This window comes from Protopterus annectens, chromosome 8.part0 (assembly GCF_019279795.1).
Source record: "Protopterus annectens isolate FY-2018-M chromosome 8.part0, PAN1.0, whole genome shotgun sequence".
Lineage (NCBI taxonomy): Eukaryota > Metazoa > Chordata > Ceratodontiformes > Protopteridae > Protopterus > Protopterus annectens.
The window spans coordinates 1,907,953,007-1,907,978,584 of NC_056741.1; the positions used below are offsets into that span (position 1 = coordinate 1,907,953,007).

Below are 25,578 nucleotides of genomic sequence, written 5' to 3' on the forward strand. Positions count from 1 at the left end.
TTCTTATCTTCCTTATTAAAATATTGATATTATAATCGCATCTCTTCACCATAATGGTCAAGTCCCTTACATAGATATCCTATTAACAGGATATCAGTGTAAGATTTGATTCTTTCGAATGGTTCAGACATTTTCTTAGCACCCAAACTTTCATAGTTAGAATTAGGCCTACCTTATCAGATACAGCTTTCACTGTTTCATAGGTTCCTCAGGAATCAGTTCTTGTACCGGCACTATTCTCCATTTTTACAAATAACTATTGTAGATCAGGTGTGTACATACCTTTAAGAAGCATTTCCAGATGTAGCATGTGCATATAAATACTGAGCACGTGTAGGCAGCAATGCCGTTTTGAGAGAACAGCCAGAGTGCTAACATGTATGAGTGCAGTAGTCAGTCAATCAGTTTATTTAAGTTTTAGTTACAAAGCCTCATTTCTGATGTGTTTGTGTGTAATAAAGCTGCTTGAACAGAACCCACAAACGTTTGTCTGTTCTATCCTGACCAGACAAGCAACATGGTGTCAGAACCGGGATTAGAAGAGCTACTTCTACAAGTCATAGGTTCATAGGTTCATACTAGGCTATCTGCCCAAGGGCATTTATAAGCCTAGTCACAGTGTGTTTGGCTTTCGCCACCCATTTTAAATTAATTTTGCTATGCCTTTTTTTGAGGTTAGTATACTGTGCCTCTGTCTAACAGTGACACAGAAGTGATAGCCGGGGTAAACCTATGATCTCCCATCCACTCATCAAGATTCCTTTTTTAGAGAGTCAATGTGGGACTCTGCCTAACCTGGACTGGGATTTTATTACAGAGTGAAGGGAGCCTCTGGGTTATGAATCTGTCCCTCCAGCATGTCCTATTTATTTCAGTGCTGAGGTTCAAGTCTCTCAGCGTAGCTCGATGGGATTTGGATTTTCTGAGGTGCAGCATGTCCATTAATTCCGGGTTGGACATGGCTTTATACGTCAGGAACAGATCGCCTCTGAGTAGGCAGTATGCCACTGAGTAGAGCTGGAGTTTCTTTAACCGGGCAGCACATGGCATCTGTTTGAGCCCTTTGATCCTCTTGGTGAGGTACTTTTGGGGTCTTTCCAGTTGCTGCAGGTGTCTGGTAAGGTACATCCCAAAAGGGGCATTGTACTCAATTATGGGCCTGATGAGGAATGAGTAAAGAGTCACGATGACCTCCCTGATCTAGATGTGAATCCCTTCATGATTAGGTGGGCTATATAAAATGTTTTTTAACCACTTTGGCCACGTGGTTGTCAAATGAGAGATTGCTATCAACTTGGGTCCCCAGGTCCCTAATGACTTCTTCTGTACTTAATGGATTACCACCTATGTGGTAATTTGTGGGCACTTTGTTTTGCCAAAGGGATGGCTATACACTTTTTGCGTTTAGCTTGAGGCCATGGCTCTGGCACCAGTTGTCTGTTTCTATGAGGCCCTTTTGGAGGATGCTTGTGTTGGCTGGAGAGTTGATTATGGCGCCCAGTTTACAGTCATCTGCGAACTTGGTCAGCCACAGTCCTTCCGTGTTGGCCTGTACCGCCGAGAAATATATACCGAACAAGAGGTCCCAGGACTGAGCCTTGTGGGATGCCACTTGTAACTGGTTTGGAGTCTGACATGGCTCCAGCAATTCTAACCATGTGGGTTCTGTCCTTGAGCCAGTTTGCAACTCATCTAGTGACATAGGGGTTTATATTTAAGCTGGAGAGCTTATCTATAATGCCCGAGTGGGGTACTGTATCGAGGGCTTTGCGAGGTCCAGGTAGGCTGTGTGGCCCACCTTCCCCTCGTCAATTGCCTTGGTGACTGTTTCAAAGAAATCGACCAGGTTTAAGAGGCAGGATCTGCCCTTAACAAAGCCATACTGGGTAGGATCCAGTGTCTGTAGGTCCCCAATATCTTTATTTATGAGGTCCATGATGATCCTTTCCATAGCTTTGCAGACCAAGCTAGTCAGGCTTATGAGGCGATAGTTTCCAGGATCCGTTGAGGCACCACCTTTGTGGAGAGGGACCACTGTTGCTGTACACCACTCTTTGGGTACATATCCTGTAGTAAGGCTACGATTGAACAGTAGTTTTATCTTTGGGTTTAGCTCTTCTTGGAGTTCATGTAGGGCGAGCCGGGACACCATCTGGTCCCATTGATGCTGTGTTTTTTGCTTTGGAGAGGCGGCTCTTACCTGAGCATCTGAGATGTCAGGGGGCAGCACTCTGTTGGGATAGATATTTGCCCTTTTGGTGGGGAGAGGAGAAGTTTGCACTGAACCTGTCAGCTAGGATGTTGGCAATGTCTGTGGGCTCAGTGTATTTTTTGTCATTTTGGACTAATTCTGAGCATATCTGGGAATTCCTACCCAGGTTCCTAACATAACTAAAGAAAGCCTTGTGATTATCCTTAGTGCCCTGTGCAATTTGTCTCTCGAAAGCTGGCCTTAGGCGATTTTATGAGTGCACGTAGTTTTTTGCTAATACTGATCAGAGATGCCTTCCCTTTTTGGGATTTTGCTCTATCATGTAGTAGCTTCTCCCTTCTATTGTATAGTTTGTTTATGGCTGGGGTCCACCAGACAGGACGTCTGCCTTTGGAGGATTGGGTCTTGGTTTTATTTGGGATTGCATGATCCATGCATTCCTGAAGGTGTTCATAGAATGCGTTTATAAAGGATTCTGCTGTCTGGGCCATATTTTCCACAGGCCCGGGGGCTTTGAAGGATTTCGCCTCAGTTTTGAGGTGTGTGAAATTTGCTTTAGAGAAGTTTTTCACTGTGGTTTTCTGGGCAGGGGGTGGGGTCGGGATGTGAATATCCAGTGAAATTAGTTTATGGTCTGATCTTACCAGTGAGGGATAAACTTCTGGTCTGGAGCATAGTGTCCCCATGTTGGTGATGATCAGGTCCAGTATGTTTTCCCCTCTTGTAGGAGTGGTAACAAGTTGTTCCATAGCATTTGAGTTTATAAATTCTAGGAACCTTTGGGCTAGGGTGTTGGAGCTAGAGTAATGCTCCCAGTCCATGTTTGGGTAGTTGAAGTCGCCCAATATAATGGTGTTTGGAGAAACCTTCATATTTTCCAGTATTCTCAGGAAGGCCAAGTGGGGTTCCTGTGCTTGGGAGGGTGGTCTGTAGCAGGCTATAAACTGGAAGGCAGTTTTACCCACAGTTAGTTGCACATGGATAGTCTCTGATGCTTCGTGCTGTGCCACCAACCTGGAGGTGTGGGTATCTTTGACGAATATTGATACTACCCCTCCTTTTGTGGTTCAGTCCAAGTTTTGGGGCCCGAAAAGCATGGTATGAGGTATAACCTGGTAGTGCTGGGGTGCTCTCGGGAGCCTTGAACCAGGTTTCTGTTACTGCACAGATATCAATGTTCTCCATGCTAAGGAGAGTTTCGAGTGTGTGCATCTTGAGGTTTAGACTTCTGGCATTGAGTAGCATTACTCTTAGTTTCTTATCCCTTGTGATACCTATGGAGGTGGGTTTGTCTTTTGAGCCTTGCCTACAAAAGGCACTATGGGAGTAGCAAGAGCCTTTGCCAATATCCGAAAGCCCAGGGTTGACAGGTGCAAGCTGTCCCTAGCGAAGCATCGTGGCTTGTCGAGCATGTCATCCCAGGCTGACAGGCATTGGATACCCTTTGAATGACACCAACACTTAAGCCAATTGTTGAAATTGATCATCTTGTCTTCATATTGTGGCATCATTCTTGGTGAGGGTAAGATGCTACTCAAGGTCAGGGTCATACCGGCCTGGGCTACATGCTCAGAGAGCTCCTCTATGTCTCTTTTCATGTAGTCCAGGGAGTGCGTCTCAGGTCATTCACACCAGCATGGACAATGGCTGAGTCATATTTGTACTTGCCTTGGAGTGACCTGAGTGCTTGTGTTATGTGGCGCATCCTGGCGCCCGACAGGCAGCTCACCGTGACCTTCTCCTTGTTCAGCCTGGTGAGCGGGACGTCTGTGTGCCTGACGATAGAGTCACCTATTACAAGTGTATCAGGTGTGTTGTTTAGCCTTAAGGGCTGTGACTGTTCGGCACACTGGCTTTGTGAGCTATGTGTTGCACGTGTTTTGTTTTGGGGTAGCGGTTGCCTGGGTGTCTGCTTTGGAGGTCTCTGCTGTTTAGGCAGATTTTTATTTAGAGCCTCCGAGTATGTTTTTGTGTGTTTATGTGTTTGGGTGAATTCAGACTAAGCATGTTGAGTGAAATGGAGCACAGACATATGAACAAGGGCCAGAAAGAAGCTAAAGGTAAAGAAAACTGCACAAATGATTTATTTGGCAAAGAAAATGAAATGGCACATTTATAAGGCACAAAACGCATTATTAATCAGATGAGTAGCACAAAACATATTAAGCAAACAAAAGGCACAAACTGCATTATTAATTAAATGAACTGTTTTAAACCACAATATTTCATAAAAATAGTAAAACTATTCATACTCAGAATTACCTTTGGTTTGCTTAATGAGCATGTTTAAAGTAAAACTGGTGCAAGAAAAGTATATTGAGCATAATAAGAGATTAAAAGGGCATAGCGAGTTCAATAAAAGGACAAATTAAGCTTAAAGAGCAAGACGACTGCATGTTTTTTGATAAAAGACCATGTTTGGGCACAAACTACTATTTCGCATTGACCGAAGCCATTCAAAGCATAACTCGAGTTGTTCAAAGTATCTCAGAGTGTGCAAAATGTTTGCAGAGTGTGTGCTCTATTATAGTGCAATTATTTCAAAGGGTTTGCTGTATGCAAAGTACAGTTATATTGCAAAGTGCAGTCAAAATACAGCCATTTTGAAAAGTTAATTGTGCTGTGTGCATTTATTCGGAGAAAGCCATCATTTCAGAGTGTTTCTTACACTGCAGAGTTATTTCACAAAGTACAGCCATTTTGAAAGGTTCTTGTGCTATATACAGTTTATTTGCAAAGTGGATTCCTCTCAAAGTGTTTCTTACTCTGAGCTTTTTCTGCCATGTACAGTTTATTCACACAATACAGTAATTTCAAAGTATTTCTTACACTGATAATGAGTGGTTTCACAAAGTTCAGTGATTTCAGAGTGTTCTTGTGCTACAGACTTATTTGGCAAAGTGCAGTTATTTCAAAGAGTTTGTTGAGCTATTGGCCATAATTACAAGTACTGGCATAACGTTCTGCATATATATTTATGTGTGTGTATGTTCATACATAATTTCAAGCACTTTCATTATTGTGTGTTGATATGGCAAAGACATTTTGCAGACCAAGTCCTCTTGTGTTTGATCATAATATAGCAGAGAATTGGAGAGTATTCGAGCAGGAATATATTTTCATACAAGCAGCTTTTTCTGACAAAGATGCACGTAAAAGGGCATTCATTTTGCTTAACTTAGCTGGGTCAGAAGCTATTGAAATACAGCATTCATTTGTGTATGCACCAGAAGATACCTGAGAGGGGGCAAACCATCATATTGTGGTACCGGCTGAATCAAGGGAAGACCCTGAGTGCTTAAAATATGTTTAGAGAAATGTGCAACCCCCAGACAAATGTTACATCAGAGATGCCCTTATTTTACACAAGAGACCAAAGGCCAGGTGAAACTTTTGCAGCTTATATCACCGACTTGAGAAATAAGGCTAAAACGTGCAGATTTGCTGACTTGAAAGATGAATTAATAAAGGACAGACTTGTGTGTGGTGTTAATGGTGGTGCAGTGTGAGAAAGATTTTGCTTTGTGACAGTGATTTAACATTAAGCAAAGCCATAGAGATTTGTCAAATGCATGAGCTCACAGAAAGACACACAAGTATGCTCACAAGTGATAAAAGTATGGTTTCAGCACCTGTAGAGCAAAGGCATGCAACACGTGGCAAGCAGAAGCAGGCCCTAAGCACAGAGCATCAGTACCCCTGTAGGTGTGGCAAGGAGAAGACGGAGCTTTCTAGCAAGTTCCAAGACTAGTTCAGTAAAAGGAGCATGCTCAGTATAGTATAAGAGTGAGCCAGCAAAACCCAAGTCAAGTCTTATTGTTAACTGTCATAATTGTGGAGCCAACCATGGGTCTGGGGGGGAGAGAGGTGCTTGGCATTTGGTCGGAGATGCCACAAGTGTAAAAAATGGAATAATTTTCAAAAGTTTTGTAAATCAAGTAAGCTTCATTCAGTTATTAAGAAAGGTCACCCAAAAAAGCAAGTTGATCATGTAGAGAGCTGCAACCCTACTTTTTATGTAGATGGTGTATCAGTGGTTGGTGAAAAAGTTAAAGCAGTAGATTTGCTGGCAAAGAATGAAGAATTTTGCACTGTCCTGATCAATGGTAAGCCGACAGAGTTCAAAGTAGACATTGGTTCAAGGTGTAGTGTAATGTAATGTCAGCAGAAACATTTGCTAGGGTGAGAGCTGGTGAGCAACATAACTTTGTCAACTGTGCGAAGCTTATTGCTTAAGGAGGTGAAGAAGTTCAAACTGAAGGCTCAGCAGTGCTTGCATGCTATTCAGTTGGGAGCAGTTACAGCATGCAATTGTAAGTAGTCCGAAGACCTTTGCAATCATTATTAGATCTCAGGGACAGTTTGAGAATGAAACTGCTTTCTTTTACCAAAGAAGTCCATCATGTAAGCACATATCCCAGTTCCAGCTTCAGTGATACTATTTTCTCAGAGTATGCTGATGTGTGTTGATGACAAGCCAGGCAAACTTCCAGTTGTGTACTCCAGGAAAGTAGACCCAGAGGTCAGTCCAGTGGTCAGACCAGCAAGAAGAATTCCAATAGCTATGCTGGACAAAGTCAAGGTCCAGTTAGACAAAACAGTGCAGGAATGTGTGATTTGTCCAGTCACAGAACCATCTGAGTGGGAACATGGTAGCTGCTCATAAGAAAAATTCAGATGAAATCAGAATATGCATTGACCCAAGAGATCTGAACAAGGCATTAAAAAGACCTCATCATCCTATGCATACAGTCAAACAAATTGCAACCCTCATGCCAAATGCCACTAGATGCCAAGAGTTCATTCTGGCAAGTAATGCTTGATCGCAGATCTTCACTACTGACTACATTCAGTACCCCATTTGGTAGCTTCAGATTCCTCAGGATGCCTTTTGGAATAAATTCTGCCACTGAAGTCTTTCAGCGTGCAATGGAGCAAATTCTTTCAGGCTACCCGTGTGCAATAAAAGTAGCTGATTTATTGGTTGGAGGTAATAGTGAAGCAGAGCATGACAGAAATCTTAGGAAAGTTCTGGACAGAGGGCGTGAAGTGAATTTAAAGCTCAATTCTCTTAAATGTCAATTCAGACTACCAGAATTACTTATGTAGGTCATTTATTTACCAGTGCAGGCTTACGACCAGATCTTTCTAAGCAAGCAGTCTTTCTTGAAATTCCAGCTCCAGACAATGTCCAAGCCTTACAGCATTTTCTTGGTATGGTTAACTACTTGGGCAAATTTATCCCTGACTTTAGTGAGTTATCAGTGCCTTTAAGAAAGCTGACATGCAAAAATGTTGCATGGTTTATGGTTAGAACAACATCAAAGAGCATTTGATAACCTCAAACAGCAGATTGCTAACCCACCTACATTAAGATACGCTCCCAAAGTGTCCTATGGCAAACCAGACGACAAGAATTCTCAGATAATAACCTGTAGGACACACCACGAGAACACGGAATATTCCAAACGTTTCTTTTATTTAGCAGAATAAAACAGCAGGAATGAGCGCTTTCGCATGCAACTAGCACGCTTCTTCAGATACAAGTTACTATATCAAAAATCAACTGTTATATGTCCCCATCTAAATTGAATATCCTGTTGTTTAATTAATTAATCAATGATTGATCTGTTTATCAATTAAGATATCAAGAAAATTCATCACAGTTAGTAAAAAGATGCAATAAGTAGATATATAAGTATTCAAATACTGTTCCATTTGATTCAAAACTTCATAAACATTAAAAATATCATTAAAAGCCATTCCTTGTATGCAATGTTAATATTAATAATAAATATCTAATGATAATATAAATATTAAAAACTAAGCATATTATTGACAATTCTCTTTTAAAAAATTCTATCTGTATTGATAGTTTAAAAACATTATATGTAAACTTACACACATTCTTTGTGGTTATATCTGACTAAGTTTCAGAAATCTGTGTTATCATTTTCAGAAGGACTCAGTTAACTTCATCTTAAACTTCTTTTTTTAAAAATTCGTTTCTAAAAATTCATCTCATAGAAATCAGCAACATTGCAAGCGTCGTGTATGGACATTTATATATAGTATTCCCTAACAATGTGCAAACGTGCCGTAATCATAAATAAATATCATAGACCAAGGGTCTCTTAATATACATTCTATCTAGATGCATGAGTCCATGTGTTATTCATTTCTTAGAGTATATTTATATTCATATTATTTATTTAGATAACAGTAAATGTCCTAATAGTACAACCTTTATTAAGGTCATTTTGTGTATATATAAGAATCGCCTCTAGAGACTAGTAAACAACTGTACTAGTGGAATCATTTTGTGCAAAAAATGCCTTATCTAAATGTGAATATTCGTGATTTATTGTCTGCTCTACTAACCATTGTGGGCATAGAGGTGTCGCATATCTTGTTTGAGAAGAAACATAGATCCTTATAAATAATCGTAACAAGAGAATACATCATCTTGTTTTTTGTCTTCTTGGAGAATAAATAACAGATAAAAGCAAAATCAAGACCAAACACAAAACTTGCTGTTCACGATATATTCGAAGTATATTGCCCCCTAGTGTTTGGATGAGTAACAGCTGTTTGCAGCTGAATGCGATATTGAATGTGTCGCTGACTTTATATGATGTTAGAAAAGTATGAATGTATATCTAACTATTCCCAGTGGTGTTATCTCTTCATGTCTATCTAGTTGGAGTAAAACTCATCATAAATGTCCCGATCTAAATGGACCTAACTCAGTATATCTGCTTATAGATGAGTAAATATTATTGTATAATACAACTAGATGGTTATGTCAGTTACTGGCTGACTGAGGCAGGTATTCCAAGTTATTGTTTTATGTTGCATTGCTTAGCCATTGATGTTTAAATATCTGATTGATTTAGCTAGAATCAGATATTCTTTTTACATTTCTGTCTAACCTTCAAATTTACTGAACACAAAGTTCAGTGATTTCAGAGTGTTCTTGTGCTACAGACTTATTTGGCAAAGTGCAGTTATTTCGAAGAGTTTGGTGAGCTATTGGCCATAATTACAAGTACTCGCATAAAGTTCTGCATATATATTTATGTGTGTGTATGTTCATACATAATTTCAAGCACTTTCATTACTGTGTGTTGATATGGCAGAGACATTTTGCAGACCAAGTCCTCTTGTGTTTGATCATAATATAGCAGAGAATTGGAGAGTATTCGAGCAGGAATATATTTTCATACAAGCAGCTTTTTCTGACAAAGATGCACATAAAAGGGCATTCATTTTGCTTAACTTAGCTGGGTCAGAAGCTATTGAAATACAGAATTAATTTGTGTATGCACCAGAAGATGCCTGAGAGGGGGCAAACCATCATATTGTGGTACCAGCTGAATCAAAGGAAGACCCTGAGTGCTTAAAATATAAGTTTAGAGAAATGTGCAACCCCCAGACAAATGTTACATCAGAGATGCACTTATTTTACACAAGAGACCAAAAGCCAGGTGAAACTTTTGCAGCTTATATAACCGACTTGAGAAATAAGGCTAAAACGTGCAGATTTGCTAACTTGAAAGATGAATTAATAAAGGACAGACTTGTGTGTGGTGTTAATGGTGGTGCAGTGTGAGAAAGATTTTGCTTCGTGACAGTGATTTAACATTAAGCAAAGCCATAGAGATTTGTCAAATGCATGAGCTCACAGAAAGACACACAAGTATGCTCACAAGTGATAAAAGTATGGTTTCAGCACCTGTAGAGCAAAGGCATGCAACACGTGGCAAGCAGAAGCAGGCCCTAAGCACAGAGCAGCAGTACCCCTGTAGGTGTGGCAAGGAGAAGACGGAGCTTTCTAGCAAGTTCCAAGACTAGTTCAGTAAAAGGTTCATGCTCAGTATAGTATAAGAGTGAGCCAGCAAAACCCAAGTCAAGTCTTATTGTTAACTGTCGTAATTGTGGAGCCAACCATGGGTCTGGGGGGGAGAGAGGTGCTTGGCATTTGGTCGGAGATGCCACAAGTGTAAAAAATGGAATAATTTTCAAATGTTTTGTAAATCAGGCAAGCTTCATTCAGTTATTAAGAAAGGTCACCCAAAAAAGCAAGTTGATCATGTAGAGAGCTGCAACCCTACTTTTTATGTAGATGGTGTATTAGTGGTTGGTGAAAAAGTTAATGCAATAGATTTGTTGGCAAAGAATGAAGTATTTTGCACTGTCCTGATCAATGGTAAGCCGACAGAGTTCAAAGTAGACATTGATTCAAAGTGTAATGTAATGTCAGCAGAAACATTTGCTAGGGTGAGAGCTGGTGAGTAACTTAATTTGGTCAATTGTGTGAAGCTTATTGCTTATGGAGGTGAAGAAGTTCAAACTGAAGGCTCAGCAGTGCTTGCATGATATTCAGTTGGGAGCAGTTACAGCATGCAATTTTATGTAGTCCGAAGACCTTCGCAATCATTATTAGGTCTCAGAGACAGTTTGAGAATGAAACTGCTTTCTTTTACCAAAGAAGTCCATCATGTAAGCACATGTCCCAGTTCCAGCTTCAGTGATACTATTTTCTCAGAGTATGCTGATGTGTGTTGACGACAAGCTAGGCAAACTTCCAGTTGTGTACTCCAGTAAAGTAGACCCAGAGGTCAGTCCAGTGGTCAGACCAGCAAGAAGAATTCCAATAGCTATGCTGGACAAAGTCAAGGTCCAGTTAAACAAAATAGTTCAGGAAGGTGTGATTTGTCCAGTCACAGAGCCAACTGAGTGGGTATCTTCCATGGTAGCTGCTCATAAGAAAAATTCAGATGAAATCAGAATATGCATTGACCCAAGAGATCTGAATAAGGCATTAAAAAGACCTCATCATCCGATGCATACAGTCAAAGAAATTGCAACCCTCATGCCAAATGCCACTATTTTTTCTGTCTTAGATGCCAAGAGTTAATGCTGGCAAGTAATGCTTGATCGCAGATCTTCACTACTGACTACATTCAGTACCCCATTTGGTAGCTCCAGATTCCTCAGGATGCCTTTTGGAATACATTTTGCCAGTGAAATCTTTCAGCATGCAATGGAGCAAATTCTTTCAGGCTACCCATGTGCAATAAAAGTAGCTAATTTATTGGTTGGAGGTAATAGTGAAGTAGAGCATGACAGAAACCTTAGGAATGTTCTGGACAGAGTGTGTGAAGTGAATTTAAAGCTCAATCCTTTTAAATGTCAATTCAGACTACCAGAAGTTACTTATGTAGGTCATTTATTTACCAGTGCAGGCTTACAACCAGATCTTTCTAAGCAAGCAGTCATTCTTGAAATGCCAGCTCCAGACAATGTCCAAGCCTTACAGCATTTTCTTGGTATGGTTAACTATTTGGGCAAATTCATCCCTGACTTTAGTGAGTTATCAGTGCCTTTAAGAAAGCTGACATGCAAAAATGTTGCATGGTTTATGGTTAGAACAACATCAAAGAGCATTTGATAACTTCAAACAGCAAATTGCTAACCTGCCTACATTGAGATACTATGATGTCCACAAACAGTAGTTCTTTCCTGTGATGCTTCAAAGTGCAGTCTTGGTGCAGTTATTCTTCAAGAGGGCAGACCTGTTGCCTATGCATCTAGAACTCTTACCCAAACCGAGATGCAGCATGTTCAAATTGAGAAGGAACTTTTGGCAATTGTGTTCTCATATTCGAAGTTCCATGATTATATTTATGGTCAAGCAATCTAGACAGAAACTGACCATCAGCCTCTAGTCACTATTTTAAAAAAGACTATGCATTCCGCTCTAGCAAGACTGCAAAGATGGATGCTTAAATTACAAAAGTACAATGTCAAAATGGTCTATACAAAAGGCAAACATTTTTGTCTGGCTGATACCTTATCCAGATCACCCAGAAATACTATGAAACAGTTTGATGCAGAGAATTGTGATGTTGATATCAAGGAAGTGCTTAATTTTTCTACTACGAGACTTGATGAGCTCAGATATCATACAAAGACTGATCCAATTTTGCAAAAGCTCAACCACTTCATCAATGTAGGATGGCCGTTAAAGCAATCCTGTGTACCACCAGAGGTACAACCTTACTTTCCATGCAGTGATGAGATGCTGAGCAAAAATGGTATAATTTTCAAAGGTACAAAAGTTATTGTTCCTACTTCCTTACAACATGAATACATTCAGATTTTATATCGTGGCCACCAAGGTTCCGATTCTACCAAAAGAAGGGTGAGAGGACTAGTATTTTGGCCTTCTCTAGCAAAAGACATTGATAAAGTGCTCTCTTCTTGTTCCGTGTGCAACAGTACTAAGCCACATTTGCAAAAAGAGCCACTTCAGATAAGCCAAATTCCTAAACTACCTTGGTCAACAGTAGCAACTGACATATTTGAGTGGAACAGTCAACATTACTTAGTGTTGGTAGACTCTTATTTGAACTGGTTTGAGATCGATTTGCTACCTAACCTAACATCCAGTGCTGTTATTATTAAGATGAAACATCATTTCTCAGTCCATGGTAGTCCACACAAAGTTATTTCTGACAATGGTTCTCAGTTTACCAGTTAATTGCTTCAGAGATTTGCTAAAGAGTGGGACTTTATCCATGTTACTAGCAGTCCTGAATATCCTCAGTCAAACGGCCTTGCTGAACATGCAGTACAGAGTGCAATGCAATTACTGGAGAGGTCAAATTGTGACAATACCGATATCTTCTTGAATTTACTTAACTCATTACATAGGTGTGCACCTCTGCAGGTGGTACAGCCTACTCCTACTGCTCCTCCTAAGGCCAAATATACTTACTATTCGTACTTGCATTAATAATTCCAAAACCATGCTACATAAAAGGTATAAATCTTTTTTATCTTTGAGCATACATGAACACAAAACACAATTATATTGATATTCTCTGTTTTCAGTATTTGTTAGAATTAGAATTGTAAGGTGATAATTTAATTTTTAAAGGCTCAGGCCACACCCACTAGGAGTTAAAGGTACATACTCAAAACAGTTGTACTGGAGTGAATGAGTTAATCTCAGAAATATACCCTGTGACAATCTACTTGGCTCTCCTGCTCAGAGACTTCTGTCTAGGCAAACCAGAACACCCTTGCCTATCAGTTCTAGTTTGTTGGTGCCTAATGCTAAAAACAGCAGAGCAATCAAAGCCCAACATTTCAAGAAGCGTTCTTCTCAGATGTCCAGCTATGACAAAAGGAGCAGATTTCTTCATCTGTTGAAAGAAGGAGAGGCAGTGAGGATGCAAACGGCGAAAGGCTTTGATCGAATTGGTCAATTGAGAGGTATATGTGCTGAGCCAAGATCCTACTTAGTAGAATCTAAAGGTGTAGAATCCAGGAGAAACTAGAGACATCTTCTTCCTGTATCAGAAACAATATCGCAGCATCATACCTGTGATACAGACTCTAGATCTCGCGGCAACCCTGACGATGTTCATACTGAAGAACATGTCTCACTATCCATTTCCATTCCAAATTATGCTCCTGATGTCCCCAAAGTTGAATATTCCTTGAGGACAGTCCCTGTTGCTAGATACAATTCTGACTTTTATGTCACACGGTCAGGTCGTATTTCAAGACCTAGTGTAAAATACACAACAACTTGGACATAATTGTTTTCTATGTGTCTAATTTTGCATGATTGCATGTCAAATAATTAGTTCTGTATATTTGAATATTATGCTTTTTGTCATGAACAAGATTAAAAGTTATAATTTTGTAGCTCTTAGCTTCAGTACACTGGATATCAATATATTCTCATTAAATCCTGGGGAGAGCCAGAGTCTAGCTGCTAAGCGTGTCCCCAGCACTCTAGCCTGGTTTTCCAAGGACCACCTCTGATATTAATGTGAGCATTGTCTAATACAAAAAATAAATAAATAAATAAACCTGAGGCCTTACATATAAAGGAAAGCTTGTAAAGTGCATTTGTATCTTTTTTTTCCCAAAATAGTTTTATTCATTTTATAACACAATAACTTAACAGTACAGTAACAAGAAAAAAAAACAAACTATATACAATGTCCATAACAACTAAAAAAATCAATATACATAGGAGAACACTTAATATTTCTCTAACAGATTAGACAGTTTTGTCCAAGCAATTAAATGATGAGTTGTGTTGTTAGTCCTTGCTTTTATAGTAGCAATCTCATTCTTACAAATGTATTTCACAAGATGAATAAACTCAACTTTAAAGACAGGAGTAGACTGGGATTTCCAATTTTTAGTAACAATTTTCCTTGCTAAAGAGAGGACAGACCGTAGTGAAAATGTTTGTTTTTTAGGAATGACTTCAGGAACAAGAACATTGAAAAGGATAAGGATAAATAACAAATACTTGGGCTCAAAATATATACCAATACTGAGACAAGGAAAGGAATGTAATTTTCCTTAGAAGACTGAAAAATTATAACTTTTTATCTTGTTTATGATAAAAGACATAATATTAGCCTTTGTTTCCTTTATTTATTTATTTTACATATATATAGACAAACATTTTTAGTGTTATGTCATATGACTTTGAACACATGACTGTTTGAATATTACTTGATGGTGGATTGCAATTTTGCTGTCAGTTCTGATGAAGTCCTGACTGTTCTAAGGATGAAAATCCTTAACTGTGATTTCATTAAAGGATATTACTTTATTTCTGAGTGTTTGGACTTATTTTAGCATAGTACATAAACTCATATTCAGTATGCCACGGTGGTGCTGCGGATAGTGTTGTCGCCTCACAGCAAGAGGCTCTCAAGTTTGATTCTCGGCTGGAGTGCCTTCTGTGTGGAGTCTGAATGTCCTCCTCACGGTCAAATTCACTTTAAAAGACATGCAGGTAGGTGTGTGCATGAGTGGGTGTGCCTTCCTTGAAGGTTGGGCACCAGGCTGGCAACTTGACACCGAAAAAATTCACTGCCTATTATTAGCGGACCAGAGTTCTGCTGTGGCGACCCCTAACCGGGAAAAGCCGAAAGACAGTATATAAACTCATATTCACTGCTTTCCTTTCTGCTCTCTCCAATCCTTGCTATATATCTAATATCCACTTCTGTTATTAGCTCTACTAATGCAGCTGTTAGTATTGTACAAGTTCTGCTCTCTTCATTGCTAATATTTCCCTCCACACTTGCATATACTATTCCCGTTCTTTTGCTTGGACCACATTTATCTCACCAGTTACAATTGTAGTTTGCAGAGTTTACTGCTGATCCTACTTTAATCTTACTTTACTGTTGTTACTATGTATGTAACTTTGGCTGAACCTGGAAATGGTCAAATCTGATCAGTGTTCGACCCTGGTAAACAAGATACATGCATAAGAATGTCATTAACATAATAAGGATATAAACTGTTTTTTAACCTCCACTTTTTGATGTTGAAACAAATTCCATTAGACATGGTTCAATCTTACAAGGCATCAAGATAATGCTGAACTATCTTATCCTTAACATTAGTAACTACTGACTGTCTATCTTAATCTACAATTTTAATGTCAATATAAGTGGTGATAATGGGAAGGTTGATATATAAGCATTCATTAAAAGGATCCATCACAGAAACCTGTGGAACTCATTATACTGTTTAGGAGATACATATTGTTTATCCATACCCTATACTTCCTAGACACAAGCCAGTTTTTAACCCACTTACAAATATGTCTATTAATTCTAAAATTCACTAAAGTGTTAAATATTTGTTTATGAGTTACGGCATCAAAAGCCCAAATCATCCATACTGGAATGTCATCTTCTTTCCTGCACATGTGCCCAAACCATAGTAATCTGTTCTCTTTGACTTTCTCTACAATTGGTGCTGCTTTGGCTTCTGCTCTGATGTCCTCATTTCTTTGTCTGTCCTACATTGTGCATCCTGCCACCTGTCTCAGGCACTTCATCTCCATTACCTCTAGCTTCCTGAACTGCTCTGCTTTACTGCCCAGGCTTCTGTACCATACAGTAGTACTTGTCTCATCACTGTTGGGTATACCTTACATTTCACGTTCATTGGTGTTTTTCTGTTATACAATACCCCTGACACCCTGTGTCAGCTGGCTGCAGCCCATCTGATTCTGGCTTTGACATCCTTATACAGACTTCCCCCCTCCACAACAACCCCACACAGATACTTGAAGCTGTTAACCTGTACAACTATTTTCCTTTCTGTCTCAATTCCCAGCTTCTTCTGATTTCCCCCATTTGCAGCCATTGCAACTGTCTTATCTGTACTCCATTTCATTCCATGTGCATACAGTTTTGCATTCCATTTCCCTCTCCTTTGCTAAAGTTCCTGCTCAGCGTCTGCCTGTAATGCCACATAATCTGCATACAGCAGCTTTGTTGATCTTCTCCTTACCACCATCTGTTTATTAATGCAGTCCATTACCAGTACGAACAGCACTGGCCTCAGAGCTGAACTCTGATGCACCCCTGATGTACTTGCATCATTGGGTCATTGTACTTAGCCTGCACTAATTCTACTAATATTTTTGTGACTTTGAACCCTTCAGGACTACCCAAATCAGCTTTCTTGGGACCTTGTCATATGCTTTCTCCAAGTCTGGAATGCCTAGTTAGACACTTTCCTCATTTCAAAACAGTGTAAGAAACTTCTCTGTGTGGAAGATTTCAGTCCATATATCTCTAGTTAATTACTGTATATTAATCAGATCAGACAAAAGTAGTAGAAGTAGCTAACTTAAACTCATCTTAAGTAAAAAAAAAAACCCAGTTAGGGGTCGCCACAGCGGAACTCCGGTCCGCTAATGATTGGCAGTAGAGTTTTATGTGCCCATTCACGCATGTCGTCACACAGAAGACGCTCTAACTGAGAATCGAATGGGCAACGTCTAACTGTGAGGCGACAACGCTACCACAGCACCACCACCGCAGTAATAATAATAATGATAATAATAATAATAAAAATATATAATCGTACAGAATTACAAAGTATTTGAAAGTAATCCATGCAAGGCAGACAATCTGTTTCCAGTCAAAAGTCCTTTATTAAGTACACAGACAAGCAATCCAAGTAAAACAAAAATAGAGTAATAGTTTCACAAGCTTACTAAATATATGTATATATATATATATATATATATATATATATATATATATATATATTTTTTTTTTTTTATCAGCCAAAGGAGTGGCTTATTGTGCTGTAAAACAAACAAAGTGTTATTGGTACACTTTCCTCATTTCTAGCTTCTCCTCAACAATCTGTCTCACTGCAAATATTGGATCATTTGTGCTGCATCCTGACCTTAATTCAAACCATTCATCTCTCATCTTACTTCCTACTACTCTTCATATTCATTTATCAATCACGGTCTCCAGAATTGTTTGCTGTTGCAGATGTCCCCTTTGTTCTTGAACACTGGTACTAGTATGGTTATTCTCCAGTCATTTCGGAATATGACTTTCTCTTCATACGGCTATGAGTACCCTCAGGAACCATTTCTCCCCTATCTCACCCAACATATTTATCATATCTGCTGTGACCTCATTTGAGCCTGTTACCTTCCCTGACTTCATTTTCTTTTGTGCTGTTCTTACTTCTAGGTTGACCTCCTCTTTTACTGTAGGCTGTGTCTGCAGCAGTACAGCTTCTGTGGGATTTTCTTCTTTCACAAGCTGCTGAAAGTATTCCTTTCACCTCTGCCTTTGATGCCCTGTGGACTGGAGAGCAGGTTGTTGCTGGTATCCCTTATGAAGGGTGTCTGACTGTCTTCTTTATCTTTCTGTCTTTGCCTTGAAACCTGATAGAGTTTCTTTGTGCCATCTACTGATTCACTTTCCAAAAAGTGGTAGAGTGACTTTGATGTCTTGGTCTTTGATAACGCAACTCCTCTTTTAACTTCTTTGTTAGCCAACCAGTACTTCTTCCTAGTCAGGTCCACTCGATTCTCAGTTAGAGCGTCTTCTGTGTGACGACATGCGTGAATGGGCACGTAAAGCTCTACTGCCAATCATTAGCGGACCTACAGCTTAGTCTCTGTTGACCTTAGAGCCTGCTCTGACCACTGCTTGCAGCTGATTGTGGTAACCAGTGGTTTATGCTGTTGGCCCACTGTTTCACTAAGGATGTCTTCACAATCGCTTATTCTACCCCAGTGCCCTTTCCTTCCTAGGAGGAATTCTATGTTGGTCACTCTTGTATGTGATCTTGTGACTGTCTGTCTTGCTCAGCCATGTGCCACCATCAAGCCATTTGCCAGACAGAAGACTAGAATGGCCCCTCCTCCTTTATTCCTGTTGCCCCACCCATGTGGACCTAGGCAATCCTCATATCCAGTTCTGCCTGTCCCAATATGTGCATTCAGGTCCCCCATTATCAACACCAATTCATGTTGTCCTGCTTTATGTGGTAGGTCCTACAACTGCTGTCTGAAAGCACTGTTTTCCTCACTGTCCCAATTCTATTGTAGAGCATAGGCTGAGATTATGAACACTGACTGCCCTACCTTTACACTGCAGTCTGATTGTCCTGAGTCTGTCACTAATTCTAATGACATCTCTTACTGTGTTCTGAAGCCAATCTCTAACCACAATTCCCTCACCATTTCTAGTTTGTTCTCCTCCTGAGTAGTAGATTGTGAATGCCTAGCCAAGTGGTTTTGCTGCACTGCCCTTCCATCTTGTCTTCTGGATACACAGGATGTTGAGCATCCTCCTTATCATCATGTGATCCACTTCCAAGCTGTGATGTTTTAGTGAGCTTACATTGACAGTAGCAATTCTTAGTTCATGTTTGACAGGTTGACTTTGGCTCAACAGAGCTATCCTGGTTAACCCAAGCTGGGCAAATGGACACCTGCTAGCCAGTATCTCATTAGCTCAGGGCTTCTGGGCTTTATGGTGGGTACACACTGGCATATAGGGGCTTATACACCTCTACCACTGTTAGCATGGGTCCCTGGCATAGATCAGAGTAGGCTAGGTACTCAACCCACTTATCACCACCAAATGCCCATGCCCATTTGTCAACATAAGTCAATACAATCCATTCCCCTAGAGCCATATTTTTAAACTGTTGAGTGGCCTGCCCTGACTCGGCATGCAGTCTGTGATATGTGTTCTCCTATCTTGAAGATAATGCACACTACAGTTAATGCCCACAGCTGTTAGTATATACAACTCTTTTCCCCTATAGGCACCACGGGTTCCTATTAGATTGTCGAAACTCCGTTTACGCGAATAAAAAATCATCGACATGTATTGCACAAAATACATAATCGTCGAATGTGCAAAACCACAAAATTCGAAATATCGAAGTGTTGGTTGGCCCGTCTGCAGTATAGCTCCGTAAGGTAAGTGTGTGATAGTTACAGAACTTAGGGTTAGGGTGCGGGTTAAGGTAAGTGCATAGATAGGTAATGTGTGTAAGATTTAGTGTAGTGTTAGAAGTAGGGTTTTGTTAAATGTATTTATGTGTATTATTTATTTTGTTTGGGTATATCTCCATAGGGGAAGTGTGCGGTAGTTACTGACCATAGGGTTAGGGAGGGGTTAAGGATAGTGCATAGATAGTTGCGTATGTGGGGTATAGTGTAGGGTTAGAAGTTGAGTTTTGGTGCTTTACTTTAGGATTAGGAGTAGGGTTTGGTTAGTGTATGTATGGGGTTTATTTATTTTGTTTGGGTAGGTAGTATGTAGCAGGTGGTGGGGTTGGCCGACTATGAGCGTTTGATATTTTAAATTTTACGGTTTAGTGAGTTCGGTATTTTCGCGGTTTGAGTAATACGTGTCGCTGTTTTGGTATTCGATGTAATGGATTTTCGTTGATTTAATATAGACCCAGGCACCACCATATAGAGTCTGTGCTGCTGCCTACAACTCCAGTCTGAGATGGAAACACTCAGTATATTTTATGTAATGTTGCACAGGTTATATGATATTTAGCAATATATGTGAAGCATAATGTTTATTAATTTTAAGTTGTTAATACAGTTTGATTACTTTTATATAAATGTAAATGTGCCTGTGTCACAACTAATAATTCAGTAAATGTGTTTAAAAAAAAAAGAAGGAACCCCACAGAGTCACAGGGGGAAAATGCAAGCTCATTACAGGCATTGGACAGAGGTCAGGCTAGAACCATTGCTGAGTACTTTAATTACTCTGATAAAAAATTGAAAAGATTAGTGATACACAATCCATAGAAAAACATGTTGGCTAATGACCTTATGCAGCAGTATCAAGTACTACTATTTCCAGTGTAACCCTTTCAAAATTATTAACATAAGTTACACATTAAATTGATAAGAATAAGGATTATAATTGCTTCTAATCATGTATTAGGAACAAATGTCTTGGCTACTCAGCAATGAAATAAAAAAGTCACATACGCTAAGAGTGAGTCCTTTATCTTGCCTAAAATATACTATTTTACTTTCACTAAGATGGTCCAAACTACATAGTTCCTCCTAAAAAGAATCATCTCCTATTATGATGTTGTTTTTAACATAGACACTATATAACATATTTTGTTTCCTTTTCTGTTTCCACAACTTGGTGGTAGCCAAAATCTGATGGCATACTCAATTAAAAGTTTGTTAGCCTGGTTCAGTGAACTATATGCTGATCAAGTGACCAGCTTACCAGCTTACCTGGGGCAATTCAAATCACCTGTAAAATGTCTTTCTATCTCAATTAATTTTGAGTTCCTCAAAAGAAATTTTGTAAGGTCTGTACCTACTACATTTAGACACCTATAGAACCCAATAACATCATAAATAAGGGGATTCATTTTAGTTTAACGTTCTTATTCTACATTAAAAATATATCAAATACCATGCCATTACTTTTCAGAGGTGGTAACATCTTACAATTTATTTTGATAAAACCAAAGTGTGCAAAATATTTGTTTGAGCCGCCTTTGTTGCATTTTAAGTTGGTAGCCGTAGCCTATTATGGTGTATAAAAAGTAATTTAGTTTCAGAGGAAACATTTATATTGAATATGACTTTAGTAAGTGAGGCTTGGTTATATAGCTCATATTTGTATTTTTAAAAAGTTTTACTCTGTGAGAGATCTAACAAGAAATTAGAATGAGGGATCTAAATAATTCACTCTCAGTTCATTTATTTGAATGTAGTTCTGTTGTTGCAAAGCAGTTTTATTCAGTAGGAATAGTTTTGTTAATGTAGACTATAGAAAACATGCTGAAAAAAAGGACAAGCAATTGATGCTGAAGTTATATGTAACTGGAGAAGGCAAACCGAATCAAGACAGCACATTTGTATCATACAGATTTTAATGGATTTTTTTTTTGGGGGGGGGGGGTCTATATCTTTAGATGAATAAATGGATGAAATGACTGGAAACAGTGCTGGGCTAGTTCAGTTAATTATATTACAGAGCTAGTTCCCTTGAACCAAAATAAGTAAATGGATTATTTTGGGGGTATATTGTGGATAAAATCTGCAGTTAAAATGGTGCAATATTTTTTTAATTTATGACAATCTATAATTTAGTGTTATATATTTTAAGTGACTGTGTAATCAGCTTTAACTGTAGGAAACATTATGATGAAATGGTAAAATAATATAAATTTGCATGATATGTGAAATATGTTTCTTTAAATAAAAGCTTCTAAATAAAATGAATTTGCTAGTTCTGACCAGCTTATGATGCTGATTACCTTTGTATGAGGTCTAAGTGGAATATACAAGGTCAGCTTCCTTTTATTATACTGCACTTCAAAAGTTAAATGAGAAATGCTGAGATTATGTGTTACTTATGTGGCAAAATGTTTGTTCTATGGTTAAAATGATAAAGTGTCTAATTGCAATGTATTATAAAAAGAAGTTATGTACTCACCATAGCATTCCATGTTGGTAGTCCATCTCACCCTTCATTTTTACGTATGGGTTCGGACGATTTATAAGCTCGAAGACTTCTGGTTGGCTCGTGGCTGAGCAGGTATCACATACTGCACCAGTACAAACCCCAGATCTCATTTGCCACATCGACGAGTTCGGTTGTGCTTCTCTTGGCTCTGGCTAAGTGTTAACTTTAAACAGAACGTTAACACAGAAAAAATGAGACAGAATGTGTGGGGAAGGGGCTTGACTGAGAGAAGCTGCACTTAGACCTCTTTAGTGCAAATGGCTAAATGAAGCACAGTCCCTGGTAGTGTGACAGAGAAAGTGCAGTTGTGTAAGTTGTATTTACTATAACAGTAGAAGTTCATATTCCTCACTGCTGCAGTTGCCTTTAGGCTGTATGGGTTGTTTACTGCCCAGGAAACAACAACCAGTCAGCTTTACAAAGCTCTGGCCCCCATTGCTCTCAACGAATTAGGGACAAATCTAGAACAGAAACAAGGACAAGTTCAGAGATAATTAGGAACAATTAAGGGCACTTTTAACATATTAGGACTATTAACCTGAGACACTGACAAACTAAGAGAATGAATTAATATACATTTTCTTATGTAAAAGGAGTCTATAACTGTAATTACTATCATTATTTATCAAGTGTAGTTTCCTTTTCTCCAAAAGTCACCAGTTTTAGGAGGTGTTAAGAAGAACAGAACTGAAATTCAAGTAAAAATCAGGGACAGTTAAGATATATGCTGGCTCCCACTCATACCTTCACTCTGACTGCTGATAGAATAGTCCAGAAATCAGGAGTCAGACAGAAGAAATCTTCAGGACTTTCTTGAACATACAGAGAGAAGACAGTACTCATCCTGAGCCTCAAAAACTTTATACTCCAGCAGCTGACTATATATAGAAGTAGGGGGATGGTGGGTGGGTGCAGTTACTGCAGTAGTCTGGAATTCAAGCACCTACTGTTATGATAAGTACATCTTACACACCTGCATTATGTTCATCATTTTCACTACTTCAGTAGCCTTTTGGCTGTATTGGTTGATTAACAAAGGCTAGCCACCTTGGGGGTAGGAGAAAGAATAAGGAACTAGGAGCCTCCTGGAGAAAGTTCCTAGCAAAAGCAGTCCTGGAAATGGAAAAGGAATCCAATATGTAAAGCGTTTCGTGTTTGTTTGATTTTTAACTTTTCAGACCATTGACTATATGGTTTCAATCTTTTAAAAGTCAACATTTTGATCTGATGAAGTACATCCATTTTAATGCATACTGCAGTTTCAGGAGCGTTTAGCCTTCCTTTTACCATATTAAACATGAATCTGATGTTTTTTAAACACCATGCTCTTCATTTTATAAGTTATGAGGAGTTGATTCTTCTGTATCACATATTTTAACAAGATTGTCAATTTTACACATGCAGAGCATTCCTTGATATGAGACAAGGCAGAGGGGCAAACATTTTTCTTAGTATCCCAGTTTAAAGGAATCCAAATCATTGTTTATGTCTGACCATACATACAGTTGGGGGAGGGGGAGTTCAGGCTTTCTACTTCAGATAAGAAATGAAAATTCTTTCCCTATGCATTCATGAGCATGATGCATATTTGTGGTAGTGGCATTACAAGACTGATGCATAGTTATTAAAATATGCTACATCATAAGCTACTGCTACAGACAATGCAAGGTTCAAAGCAAAACTGTAACTGAGCATTGCTCAAACTGACCAGCAAAGGGTTGTTTCACATCCAGTACAGTACTTGTACATGATCTGCACATGTAGGACAGCAGTAAAATTGTGAGGTTTTAAGCTATTCTGTACAGTCAGGGTCACATGATCAATAAGACAGGCACATATATTCATAAGGCAATAAGATGATATCATACAGCTGTAACCGGAAAGCAAACATTCAAACAAAACTCTGAAAGTAGGATTCAAAGTTAATGTCACATTGCTCCATCATATATTGAATTGAATATATAATTATACTGTTTAAGGCTGAGATATTTTCTCTTAATGTTACTAATGCAAACTGGCACTGTCTAATTGGGCATATACTTTTAACAAATAACAATATATAAAATGTATTTTTGTTCAAATTAATAGTGCATTCCTTATCTGTGTCCATTAAAATATATGCACATAAATCAGTTTTAAACTGACTTCATACTAACAGATACAGTGGGAAAGGCTTTTTCCACTTTTCTGCTCTGACTCTGCAGCATCATATCACATCTTAAATCATCATACTTACACAACTTCCTCAGTGGTTGCACAATAGCCAAGACTAGCTGCCAGATGAATGGAAGCACCGTTACTGATTTCATTTAATTTCAAGCTACAGAAAAAAAAGTAAAGTGGATGAGTACAGGAAGCTGTGCACATGAGTTACACCATTATCTGAAAAAAAAAATTATCACTAGCTTTCAGTCAGGCCATACCACTGCCTCTTATTGAAATCTGAACTGGTAACTATGACAGTTCATGAGTGAATTAAGTAATTCTTTATTAACATCCTTTAGCCTACTCAAACCAGTGAATTATCTGATACTTACTGAGAGTTATACCTTACCAATTCCATTTCTACATCATTCTCTCTTACCTGTCTGCATTCCATCTCATCCTTATTCCACTCCTTCCAGGCTGTCTCCTCTTCATCATAAGCATTGCCCAGCCTCTCCCATTTCTCTTTCACTTTCACTGCCTCCTCCCCAGCTTTCTTTCTTTCTTTCTTTCTTTCTTTCTTTCTGTTTTCCATGTCTCTGTGGCAGTTATGCAATCCCTTCCACTCTCATATCATTGCATTTCCTGCTTCACAAGTCCGTCTTATTTTTTTATTTTCATTTTTCTTTTTTTAACTTCTCTCTGCATTCCTTCTTCCCTCACTGCATGTCCTCTTCCACCCTGTTTCTTTAATCTACTTCCACATGCTTATATATACCCTCACCATCTCTGACCCTCCACTCTTTCACATTCTATTCTCCTGCTGCATTCCACCACTTCTTCCACTTTGTTCCTGTTTCGTCTCTTATTCCAGATAGTCCTACCTTGAATTTGAGATAGCCTAACTGTATATCTTATAAATATTCCTACTTGTTTGGAGAATTCTGACTGCCAACATATTTACTTTGTTTAAAAGTTTACATGTTCATTATCTAGCCATTTCAATACCTAACTTATCCTATTCAGGTTCTCAGGAAAATTATTGTATTTTACTAATAATTCTAAAGTTAAGTTACTAATATGTCATAAATATTTTATTTCTGATTAATAATCCTATTTATTATTTTGCTTATTAAATGATTAATGTAGGTGATGTAGGATGTTAAGATCAAGTAATCTGCATTGAACATCATCTGAGTAGTTTCCAGCCAAAGCCGTGGTCAAATAGTAATGCTACTGTTGTATTTGTATTGAATTTGATTTGTTACTAAAGCTGTGAAATAATTTCAAGGGATGCTTATCAGGAATTGCTTAATCACTATATTCATATACTCCATGATTTATAACCGAGGTCTTGTATTTCTTTATTTT

General features: G+C 38.7%; 1 protein-coding gene across 2 annotated transcripts in view; it reads right to left on the bottom strand.

The window, feature by feature from the left end:
- The window catches only part of LOC122809712 (protein NLRC5-like), a 1,339,659-nt gene that overhangs the window by 257,960 nt on the left and 1,056,121 nt on the right, over nt 1-25,578 (bottom strand). For both annotated transcript variants that reach the window (XM_044081407.1, XR_006365941.1), the window contains exon 29: nt 24,299-24,382. In XM_044081407.1, the coding sequence (XP_043937342.1) occupies nt 24,299-24,382 (84 nt within the window). The remainder of the gene's footprint in view (nt 1-24,298; nt 24,383-25,578) is intronic.